This window comes from Pterocles gutturalis, unplaced genomic scaffold, assembly GCF_000699245.1.
Source record: "Pterocles gutturalis isolate BGI_N339 unplaced genomic scaffold, ASM69924v1 scaffold6356, whole genome shotgun sequence".
Lineage (NCBI taxonomy): Eukaryota > Metazoa > Chordata > Aves > Pterocliformes > Pteroclidae > Pterocles > Pterocles gutturalis.
Window position 1 is genome coordinate 16,530 of NW_010102991.1, and position 12,565 is coordinate 29,094.

Sequence of the window (12,565 nt, forward strand, 5' to 3'; positions counted from 1 at the left end):
CCTTGAAGGCATCGTACAGTTTGTAACATTACCAACTGCCCTGAAAAGCAAGAGATAATTATTCCCCTCTCCCTTCAAAGCAGAGAGAGGAAAAAAAAAAGACACTAGATGGAAGGGAAATGAGCCCTTGTTGGCTTTTCACATCCCACATAAGATGATGCTGCAGGAATATTAATTTGACTAGGCCCAGAGACAGCATCAAGGCATCTAAAATTGTGGCACCTTTCGATAATTTTAAGCTAACCTCCCAAAACTGTGTGGGATAAGAAGGCGGCTATGTATAGCAGCAAAATTGGCTTGCTTTTAGTAGCTGTACTTTCCACCACAGTTCTCCTAACTGTGCAACAAGTGTCAGCAATAAGGGCACAAAACACACCACAAAGAGAAATGGAAGTGGTCTGAACTCAGCATGGGGACGTCGTTCTCCGACCAGCAGTGACTGCGTGTGACCTTGGCCATGACATGTAATCTCCGTCTGCTACACAGCTCAGAGCTGGGATAATGGCCATGATTCAGAGGGACATTGTGGAGAGGTATTATGTAGAATTCATAAATCACCTTGAAAAAGAAAATGTGGTCACTAGTTTGTGCAATGTGATCACTATGTGCTGCACAGGACATGAATAATCATGATTCAGAAGAAACGGCTCGAAGTCTGGTTGTTCATAACACATTGGAGCCCTCTTGTCAACAAGTACAAAAGTCTTTCTTGGAAGTCAAAACTGTGCCTGATGCTAAAAATGGCCCATGCCAGGTATGAGAATCCCAGGCAGCAATGGAAGCTCAGAAGAATGGATGCTCAGCAGAGAGCACAGTTCTTACACGCACAGGCTCATGGGGCCGTTCCCACTTTATCCGCTCTTTGGAAAACTCATTTCTTCTGCACTGAGAAAAACAAACCAGGGACTTTCCTACAAGAAGGCATCATTGCAGAGTGTGTGGGGAGGCTTGTGGAGCTTTCCTGGGAGGATTTTGCAGCCATTGCATTACCAGTGTTTCCCTGATGATAGATACCTGAAGAACCAGCAATGAGAGCTCGCTGTGCTCTCCCCAGACAGAACCATGGCCACGCTCTTCATAGGGAAATGGACACTGGGGAGTGGTGCTGATGTTTTGCAAATTTAAATATTTCTCCTACCAGGAGATGACCATCTCATTGCGTGTCACTTGTTTGGCTACACACAAATACTACAAATGCTAACAAGGAAATCAGAGTTATGGGATGAGGTTCCTATCCCTGTGAACTGCCTTAACTCCACTGCCTTCCACAGAGATTGACTTATTTATACAGGCAAAGACTTTGACTTGCGAACTCCCTTCCAATTTCATTAATATGCTAAGAGTTAAAAGGGAATGATTTAAAAGTAGATGGAGAGATATTTTGATGCCAACCCGGTCATATTCAAAACCATGAACTTTGCCCAACCTCCCAAGACATTCTGTAGGCTTCTCCGTGTTTTCCTTGCATTGCCTGGTGTGCCTGCTTGTCAAGAAAGGCTTGCCTTTAATTTTCCATGCCTATGCCTGTACTCTGCACCTCTGAACACTGGAAAATCAGTAAAAGAAACTCGTGGAACAATTTGCCTTTCAGTCGCACTGGCACAGAGTAGGTAAGCCAGTCCTTCGGGGGAGAAGAATGAGACAAATAACATACAGTCTGATTTGGCACCAAAATCCTTGTTTGGGAGATCTTGGAGGCCTGGCTGTGGAGGGTGAGGTCTCTAGAGGTCTTCATACATATCGTCGTGCTCCTGCATTTTTTGGAGGACTATACAGGTAGTCTGGGGGACTAGTTTTCTAATGAAACACCTAAGTGAGCTACTGAGAAGTACAGGGCTGGCTCAAAAACCTCTATTGCTGCCACTAGGGAGCGACAAAAAATCACATTGCAGAAGCAGCGTGGGTTACCACTGCGATCGCCAAGAGTCAAATAATGTCCCCTTACAGCCTTCTGTTCAGGGAACCCTCCCTAATGCTATGGATATTCCTACATCAGGGATTGTATCAGCTTAATGGCCCAGTATTATTGACCCACTGCCTTATTAGTCCCCATTTCCATGGCTGTGAGAAAAGGTTTGGTGAAGATGGAATTTCTTCTGAAATCTTAATACCAGAGAACAAGCTCTCTGCCCCATTCATGGCTCCTGGAAGCATCATGCTTTAAAAATGATGCCAGAGGCCATTATCAATTGTCTGGGAAAAGCCTTCTGAGATGATAGATTGCGATGCAGTGACACTGCTGAATGAATGATGAAAAGAAGAAAGTTCCTACTGATGCAGAGGGGTCTGGCAATTAACAGTGATGGAAGGGAAGAAAATGCTGAGAAAAAGCATGTCAGTCATAATGGCTTCTGGTAAATTATTACATCATTGCACAGTTTGCCTCAGTAACAACTACCCTTAAACAGCAGGAGAATGGATACCCAATGGTGAATCAGCACCTGAATGGCATTTCTTAATGGTCGCTGGATGTTATTTTAGCTCTCTTTGGAGAATAGGGGCACCTAACCAGCCTGCAGGAATGTAACGCGTGAGATGGCTTATAACATTCAGAGCCCTGACAGCAGAATGCTTTTCATTTAGGGAACAACTAGAAAGAAACTATTACAATGTTGGAGAGTTATTACCCTCTTGGGCCCAACATTTGTATGCAAAAGAAACCTGTCTTTCACTTCAAGATAAATCACGTCACACAGCAATGTGGTCTCAAGTTTCGTGTCAGATTTAGGAGATCTGTACCATGTTCTGCCACTCTGGGCAAATAACTTCAATGAGCTTGTAAAATTGGGTTACTGGGTGCTGAGAGTGCAGCCAGTGGTGCAGAAAGTCGGGAGATGTAGGGTCAAGACCTGTCCATGTAACCGAAGCAGCCATTTCTCCCTCTGCCAGTGAGCCACCTCACTTCTAAGATGGACATGAAGCTTCCCAGCCTTACAGAGGTGCCACAAGGATTGACTTCCTGACATGGGTGAGATTCTCAAGGGCTGGCATGATGGAAATTGCTTGAGTCCCATGACCCAGAGAGAGGTGCTCCAGCTCTGTTAAACCACTAGAAGCATCTTTAAAGTTCTCAGACTTTTCAAAGACTGTTGCCAGCAAAAATAAAATAATTGTTTTTTTCAAATAACACACGACTGTAAAAATGTTTCACAGCTGAAATGTAACCGCATTGTTCTGACTTCTGTTTCTGCTTCAGATGGAGGTGCACAGTGGAGGGATGTGTGATTTGCTCACTGTCCAGCTGTGCTGTCCAGCTGCTGGTACCATTTCTATCTCTGGCTTTCCCAAAGTTTATCTGTACACACCAATGCCCAAAGCCTAGCTGGCCTTGGAAAGAACTGGCCCTCTACTAAAATGTCAAAATCAAGGAAAAACAACTGAAGGTTTTTGTAACTTCCCAGAAATTCCCAGCTCCTGGGAAATTTTGACAGTCTACCCATTTTGCTGAGCTGCTTGATCGTTTAACTCCTGTGATAGTCGCCCAGCCATCAGCTCTAGGAAAACCACCAATTTCACCATGGAGCATCAGAACTGACGCAGGAGATCGCGGTCTGTTTGATAGGACAGTCAGGGCAAAAGCCTGTTTGCTCCAGTTGAAAGAACAGCATTTACAACCCACACGACTGCAGTGGCTTTTGTAATAACATTTGTGAGAGTAAGCACGGACCACCTGGGCTAACGCGAAAGCTCACCTCGCAGCCTTTGACACAATGAATCAGGGAAGGGTGAGGGTACCACTTGAGTCCTGCCGTGCAGACAACGCTCTGGAGGGGAGAAGAAAACAAAACAAAACAAAAAAACAGGTTAAGACAAAGAAATCAGTGTACAGAAAGTCAGTGTGCTGGCTCCTATGGCTCTCCTGTACTTAACCAATGAAGTTCAGCTCCTAACACCTCTTGTGTTCTCAGGACCTGGCTGTCCTCCAGGTATTTACAAGAAGTGTTGGACTTGACACTTGCAATAACAGAACATTTGAGATTAAAATAATATTTGAGGTTCTCCTAAAATGTCATGTCCAATATTTCACTCATGGTGGGGGAAAGTGGCAGGGAAAGGCAAAGGCACAGGTCCACTGTCTTGCTGTTGGGTAGAGGGGAGAGGTTTTAGGAATTCATTTAGGGATTTCTTTGGTCTTGCAAAGCATTACCCTCTTCCAACACCCATCCTACCTGTGCTTCTTAGAGATGGAAACAGCTAAAGGTAGACTTTCAGATACATTTTCAAATAAAAGCACCTCCCACTACCCACTTCAGAATAAGCCCCCATCACCTACTACATTATATGAGCTTGTATGATTTCTGTACCAACTCTGTTTATAGATTTCCTAGAAGAAAAAAGTTGGAGTGCCTAGTTTGAGGCAAAAAGGATGACTAGCATACTCAGTGATGACAGACAGAGCAGCCATTGTTTGCTGGAAGACACAGAAACTTAGATTTTAAGAGTGGATGAAAAGGTGGGGCAGTCAGTGGAGATGGCGGTTCAGTACCATGGAGGTCTGGGACACAGGACTCCCATCTATTCACCTGGACATCAGGCACAATGTTCATTTTTGGGTTATTGTCCATGGATGAAAGGCTACAATGTCCAGTTGGGCAAGATGATCTTTAAGGAAGAAATGTTTTCCTGTGCAGGGGGTGAGGCAGTGGCCCAGGTTGCCCAGAGAAGCTGTGGATGCCCCATCCCTGGAGGGGTTCAAGGCCAGGCTGGATGAGGCTTTGGGCAACCTGGGCTAGTGGGAGGGGTCCCTGCCCATGGCAGGGGGTGGAACTCGATGATCTTTAAGGTCCCTTCCAACCCAAACCATTGTATGATTCTATGATTCTAAGATGAACACAGAAGCACTCACCCAAAGACAGGGGTCAGGGTTGGATGGAGGCCTGAAGAAGGATGGGATTAACATTTGGGAAGACCCGATACACAAGCCATCCCCTCCCCTGTTTATCTGAAGGCTAATTTAATCCATCTGCAGGGGTACCTCAGCATGTTTTTACAGTTTCTGTCATTTGAGGCTTACCTGGCGCGTGCTAGAAAAAGGACTTTTATACTATCTGACTCGGGCTGTTTATCTTTCCGATGCTCTCGGATTTTCCACTATTAGTCAAGCCCGGCTTGCCCCACCTGCCTCGCAACAGGGCCCGTCTGTGCGAGCGGAGAAGCAGCCGGGCGAGGGGGGAGGATGTTGTTTATCCCAGGGAGGGAGGCTGCAAGGTGCGGGGGCCCTGCGGTGTCAGACGTTCCCCCAGCGCACTCTTGACAGACAGCTGGAGATTTCCAGGCTGTTGCCTGCCACAAATGGTGAGGGTTTGTTTTTTGTTTTTTTTTTTTCTTCCCTCTTCTGTTTACTGCACTTCAGAGGGAAAAGAAAGGAAACTTTTCTAGGTTTCAAAATAAACAAGGCCGGTCAACAGACGGGGAGAGGGGAGAGTAAAGGAAGCAGTTCAAGAGCATTTGAACCCAAGAATTAAACCCAAGTAGAAAAACTCAGGCAGTTGCCTCCCATGTCCAAGGCCAGCCAGACAATAAGTAGAAGCAGTACACTTCCAAAGAGCATCTCGCATTCCCCTGGTAAGAAGCATCAACATTTACAAACCCTCTTGATATGTGCGAATGTGTGTGAGCCTTTGGAGCTAACAAAAGGAGCCAAATAGCCCTGAAACAGGCTCTGAAGAAAGGAAGTTTCTAAGTGAGAGCAATCCCATGCAGAAGATACCCTGACTACTTTCCTGACCCTCCCAATATCAAAACCCTGGCACCTTCCCTTTGAGGAATGGGTGGAAGGCAAAGTCTCTGCTAGGACGGTGCTGACCTCAGAGCTCTCACCCAAGGTCATCTCAATCCCAAGCTCTGCACAGCCTTTGGCTGGACAGCCTCCAGGGAACGGGAGTGCAGCCCCGGGCCACTCTCCATGGCATAGGAAAGGCAGGTGACCTTGTGCTAGATCCATCACTGGGTCAGTGGGACATTCACATGGCTTTTGAGTGGTACCTGCCCATGGCTTAGTCCCAGTTACTTCACCCTCTCCTCAGATGCCACTTTGCTAGCAGCGACCATTAGAGGTACTCCAGCTGAATTCAGTCCTGTTCACATTCAGAGCTGGAAGCAGGGAATGCTCCGGGGAGCACCCTTGGCCATGGTCCTGGCTCCTCTTCCCCATCCTCCAAACCCTGAATTCCCACCACCCAGCACTGTACCCTCAGGCTACTGCTGTGGCGTGTGCAGTGCAACAGGATGGGAAGAGGGGGTGTGAATAGAGGGAGAGACTGGGTTGGGAAACTGAGAAACTGGGGATGATTTGGGTTGCTGGGCATCGTTCCTGCCTTTTGCAGTGCAAAACATAGGGTGCTGCATGGGGTAACTGAGATAAACAAATGTGTAAAAAGCAAGCAAGGAGGGATACAGGCAGCACTACTGCGGGATGCAACCACGATCTGATGGCATCAGTGCACACAGAAAGGGAGGTGGGCTCGCAAGGCCAACAGAGGATGCAGGAAGAGGTAGAAGGAAGGACCACATCTCACATGTGCCAGGCGGTGCACGGGGGATAAAGCCTATCTGGCCACTGCCTCTGCGAGCCCCATCCCTTCCCCATGCTGCCATGTTCTCCAAGCTGCTGTTGTGACATATGTCACCCTTATGGCCCCAGTTCCCCTCATGCATCAGCTTCTGCAGCACAGCTGCCCTCCCGCACGGGCTCTGCTGTGCAGCCGGCTGCACTGACGTTGGTCCCATCCCCATCCCAGAAACAGCATCCAGCCACATCTGTGGTTGGGTGGCTGTGACTCCATCTGCTGCAAAGGGAGAGGAAGCCGGGATGCGCTCCCACAGTAGGTAACAAAGAGCCAAGAAAGCAAATGAAGCTGTCATTATCTCCTAGTGAGGGAAGACCCAGTGCCTCCAGCCACAGCACTTCCCTCCCATGGTGGGACCAACACAATGACGTCAACCATCTGCGGGCTGCAGAGGGGATTGGGTTTCCCCAGGAGAGGCGGGTAAAGAGCTCTTCTCCACCTTAGACCAGTCAAATGTCCCCCCCAGGCTAAAGCCCAGGGACTGGCATCTACTGGTCTGAGCTAACTCTCTCCTCAGGCACTAAATGAACACAACAATTAACTATGGGCTTAACGTGGCGGTGATGAAAAAACTGCTCCCAAGAGAGGGGAGACACAGTGTGTTGGGGGTCCTTCCTCCTGTAGCTACAGACAGGATGGGAAGGGAGCAGCTGCATGGCAATAGGTCATTTCACTGCTCCGTGACTCAGTTTCCCTGCCTGCAAAATGAACCCAAAACTTGCAGAGAGGGGAGAGAAGGAGGGAGGGAGGGAGGGAGGGAGGGAGGGCGCGAAGGAGCAAAATTGCAAAGCTTAAATGAATAGAGAAGTATTTAAGGAGAATTCCTCTTAATGACTTCTGGACATCCCAAATCCCAGGGCTTGCAGTGCATATGGGAAAACACACGGCCAGCAGTAGGACAGCATCCCAGGCATGCGGAGGGTCCACGGCCACCCTCAGCCCCGCTGGCAGGCAGTGCCAGGGCACACCGGCTCTTTCCAGGCTATCCCATGCATGCACATTCTTGCACAGTATTTGGCCTGTTCCCGCTTAGCACAAAGGCAAGGACCCAAATCCAGACAACCTAAGAAATTAGGTGTCTGCCCTGTTTCTCTGCAGCCAGTGGGAAAGAGCTGTCAAGCTGTCTTTCTGCGATACTTCACTTTTTTCTCTCCACCGCCTGCACAGTCAATCTTGGCAGCCCAATCTATAGGTGTCTTCAACAGCTCGCTGCCCCTCGCACACGCACGGTAAATGGGAAATCGCGGGAACAGCAATGGTTGCTCTGGGCACAGCCCGTCGCAGAACAACAGGCACACGGAAGATTTCAGGTGAATGTAAAGAAAGTACTGATTTGAAAGACACTGCCAACTTGTACTGATTTTGGCAAACTGTTTCAGACCCAACAAAGCAACTCAGCCTCAACCGATTCTGAAAAACACATTAAAATTTGACATTTTTTGAAATGAAATATCTGTTGTTGTTGTTCCTTTGAGAGGACATTTAATTTCTAAGTTTTTTTTTCTTCTTTATTTTTATTAAACAAAAAGTTGTAAAAAAATCCTTGGAACCAAAATGCTAAGTTATGTTCAAGCCAACATTTTTTTTTTCTCTAATTTTTTGGTTCACCAAAAATCACAACAATGAAAAAGTCACTTCGATTAGCAGAAAACATTTTTTTTTTTTAATTTGACAGAACTTCCAGCGAACCGAAAAATCAAGTGATTTGCACAGCTCTGCTCTAAACAACCCCCAGAGGAGGGATGGTTCTCTCTTCCCACTTTGCTTCCATAACAGCTGTTGCTTGAACAGCCACACACAAATATATTTTTTTTTTTACTTCTTGCGGTCTCTCCCTGTGTTTTATCTGTGCCGGTTCTCTCCAAGGTAAGCTCCACAGATCGGTTCTACCTTTATCAGCTTCTGGCATTGCACTCATTTGTACATTACTTGCACCTGAAATTAAGCACCTACAAGAGTTTCCTTTGCATCACCCAAACACTTTGAGATCCACAAAGACTTGCCGTGTAAACGCAACCAGCTACTCGCTTTACTGAGATGGCACAACAGCGAGCTGCCATTGACTGTAAATAGAGACACATAATGATGACATATAACACACTGCCATGGGGACCTTCCCCTAAGGCATCCCAGTCCTGTCTCTCCAGGGTCCCCCCAGTCCCACCAGCAGCAGCGTTTCCCCCAGTGGCACCCCGTGAGGCACCACTCCCCGTGGGTGACATCCCTTTATCTGTTCAATAAGATGGATGTTTTACAGCTACCAAAAAAAAAAAAAACCCTCCAGCATCACAGCATCATCCCACCCATCTCCTAAAGGCTCCCCTCCATCTCACAACACAAGTTTTCAAGACCAAATCTTACCCTCCAGTTACAAAATGTTGGTGGGGTTGTTGCTCACAGCCTGAAGCTCTTGCGAGATCCTCACCATCAGGGCAAAAAAGGTTTTATTTACCACTTGGAAACCACACTTTCTCCTCCATCCCTCACTCCCCTCATCTCCCCCTTTACTACTCTCTGTTTTCCCTGCTGCCTAATGAGCCCTCCAGAGACCTGCAGGTATAAAACTCGTTACAGCTCCCTCTGCGTACCCGCATCCATAAACGAGGGAGCACGGCGGAGAACGGGAGGGAAGCTGTCACTTTATTTCACTGTGAATTACAAAACCACTTTAAAGTCTAGCACTCGGGAAAGGACCGGTGAGAAATTGCCCCTAATTCCGAGAGAGGGGTTTTCTTTATGTTTCATGCCAGAAACTTGGCAAAGCCCAGGCTTAGGCAGCAATATAATCTTGGAGTCTGGAGTGAATGGGAAGCTGGGAAGGACACTACGAGCTTGTCATATTCTTTGGATTTAGGTTCCCCGTCCCTTTCAAGGATTTATTCTATTTCTCTGTATGACATAGGGAAATATAAAGTGGTGGAGATTTTTGGAGCAGCTCGCTATCCACAGCCAAGGCCAGATTTCAAAAATCACAAACCCTGGGTACACATTTAGGCACGTAGAGACTGTCAAAGCTGCTCAGGACATGCTGGGGTTGTGCTGGCTGCCTGTTCTCCTCTGAAATCCAGTTCAAGCAGGCAAAACGGACTCCTGCAAAGCCAGGGCCAAGTACGTAAAGCCACCAGTGTTCGCTCAAGCACCACCAGCAACCTGCACCCTGGGGACACGTGATGTGCCAGCGTCTTCCAACGTGCGCTTGAGCATGTCCAGATAAACGTCTACACCTGCAGAAATCCTGCGTAGGCACAACCGCCTGTTTACACGCATTTCTGGGCAGGAGGGCACCTTTGTGTAGATGAGGGCTTTCAGAAAGGGGCAGATGAGTGTGTATCCCACCGGTATCCAAATGTAGGCATCAAACCCAGCAGCTATTTGTGTGTGCAGGGGTGAGCACGTGCGCAAGGCGCTGTACATGGGTTTGCACGTCCCCATGGGCACAGACTGGAGGATGCACGAGACGGGTGCCTTAGCGGTTCACGCTGCCTGTTCGGGTGCAGTCGGTCCACGCTGCCTGTGCGTGTGCAGCGGGCAGGAGTGGTGACCTCTGGAAGGGGCTGTGCTGAGCAGGCATCTCTCACATGCGGGCGAAGGGGCGGGGGAGGACACAGCCAGCTCTGTGCTTCAGGAAATGAAATACCCTCTGTATCAGCTGCTTTTGGCATCCAAAAGCAGGGCAGAAAAATCCGGCCCTGCTACCCAAAGCATGCAAAATACTGAACAGGAGGAAGAGACTAAAACCTGTCTGGCGCCCTTTCCCTCACTGCCCAGCCCATTTTCCTCTGTAATGAATCACGTTTCCAGATCAGACCCAGATAGGTGCCGGGTGGATTTGAGCAGTTAATACGGGACCTTTACCTTGAACTGACTGTCACTGGAAAACACAGAGAGAAAGCAACTTGGAGAGAAAGACACCAAGTTACTAGAAGAACACACCAAGGCACAACAGAAATCAGGAATTCTTCTCTAAAGGGCAGGAGAGTTTTCCCCGTGTATTCCCCTCACTGAATGATCTTCACTCACTGCACACCAACATGCAACAAGGGATACAGTTAGTGAAACTGTCAGGCACTGACCTTCACTCTCTGCGGGTTCATCCAGTGCTGGATGTCTTGCACGGTCTCGTTGATGCGCAGGAGGATGGGCTCGTGACTGTGGTCCAGACAGGAGGTGGTACACTCAGCGCCTGCACCAAACACAGAGAGGATAAAGCCAGAGGATAAAACAAGCAGCTTCTGACCCTTCCAGCATCCTTCCAGATGAAGGACAGGTTTAGGTCTCGTTTTTCCTAAATTGCAATTAGCAGTCAACCAGAACTATCACATATCTTCTAGCTGCACACGAAATGCTGAGTACAACCCTGCAGCTCAGCAGGAGACCGTGGGGGTGGCAGATATTCCAGGGCCTTTTTGTATGAGCTGCATATCTAGGCATTTCTCTGGCTATTAACTCCAAGAAGGGGGGCAGCTTTTGTGCTTTCAGATCATCAAGAAAATGCAAAGATTTTTCCATTTCAGCTGCTCTTTCAAGCAACGGGATTGATTGAGCAGAGGCTGCCGAACTCATCTCACCTATACCATGACAAAAACATACCGTTCTATCTGTCAAATTTACAGACCTTCAATAATAATCTTTCGGAGGGTGACCAAACCTAATGATATTGCAGACAAGCTATCACCTAAGTCCCAGAGTCGATAAGAAGTACGCAGAGAGGTAATGATGGCTTTGTTCACACATAAACCTGCTTTTTCACTGATTAACTGTTATGCCCAGTGGGAATCCTGTCCTTTCTTTATTAAAACACGCTGCGATACTCTGCAGCAATATCCCAGAGCCCTGTGGTGACACAACCATAAGCCCTAGTGTGTCGGACCATTACCATTTCCCCCCTGGAAAATCACTCCTGAATGGCACAGCTGCTGCAAACATGTCATTAGGGTTTCTGCACTCCAATCAGCACTGGGGGAGGAATTAATCTCCGCACTGGTTTGGAGAGCTGAACCTTTGGCTCAACACACACCTCAGCCTGGAAGGGCAGATGAGGTGTCTGAGGAATTACCGAAGGTGTGTGGGATTCATAGTGACCACGACTGGCTGCTATTACTTTCCCCACCTGCTTCTGCCTTCTCACGGACTCCCACACCGAGGAGTCTGTGGGAGCAGAGCAGAGCTGGGCTGTTGGGCTTGTGAGATGGGGAGCGCTTGGGTGTGTTTTGCTGTCCCAGCACACGTGGTGGTGGCTCCACAGACCTGCTGGATGAGCGTCTGGTGCCACCAGTCCCATTTCAAGTGAGTGGCAGGAGGGCGCCTTCTTGGAAGGACATCAATCAGACTTCCAAAAACACAAAGAAGAGAAGGAAACCCCAACAACCTGATCCCGAAAGGTGGTGCTGGGCGAGCTTAACAAAGTGGGTGGTATGTCTCCATCTGCTGAGGATAAGAGCCAATGGCCACTGTGCCTTCACCGAGCTCTTCCTCCCTCTCCAGCAAGAGCCACGCTCTCATAGAGAGTCCATCCCACCAGTCCCTTGCCTCCATAACAGCGGCATGGTCCCATCCCAGGATCAGGCCCACAGGACCCTGCACTGGGATCGGCACCTGCTGGCAGGGCTGGGAGAGGACTGAGAGCTGGCAGGTGCCCGCCGCCCGGCTGCAGACCCTCCAGCTTCCAGCACCGAGATGCTCCCCTCCAAACCAGGGAACTGGTATTTCTCTCGTTGCAAAAACCCTGCCAGCCCTGGGAGGTAACCTCATCTCAAGGGTAAAACTCCTTACCACATTAAGAGCCGCTGCAGCCCACTCGCCGCTGGCTCTCCCGCACCCCGCCATGCTATTTACGCTCACAGAAAGGAGCTGGTCAGGATTGTTTTGACATATGATCTGTAATTGGCATCATTACAGAGCGGTGATCTCATCCAGGTTGTGTTCTCCTCCCCGGGGACGGAACACAAGGAGGCTCACGGTCCCTCGCGCGGCTGCAGGATCATGGGGGAGCTGCG

General features: G+C 48.6%; 1 protein-coding gene across 1 annotated transcript in view; it reads right to left on the reverse strand.

The window, feature by feature from the left end:
* The window catches only part of PAPPA (pregnancy-associated plasma protein A, pappalysin 1), a gene marked incomplete at its 5' end in the record, with an annotated part of 150,569 nt that overhangs the window by 11,153 nt on the left and 126,851 nt on the right, over window positions 1–12,565 (reverse strand). Inside the window, 2 exons of the mRNA XM_010086512.1 lie at window positions 3,693–3,764; window positions 10,643–10,752. Of these exons, the coding sequence (XP_010084814.1) occupies window positions 3,693–3,764; window positions 10,643–10,752 (182 nt within the window). The remainder of the gene's footprint in view (window positions 1–3,692; window positions 3,765–10,642; window positions 10,753–12,565) is intronic.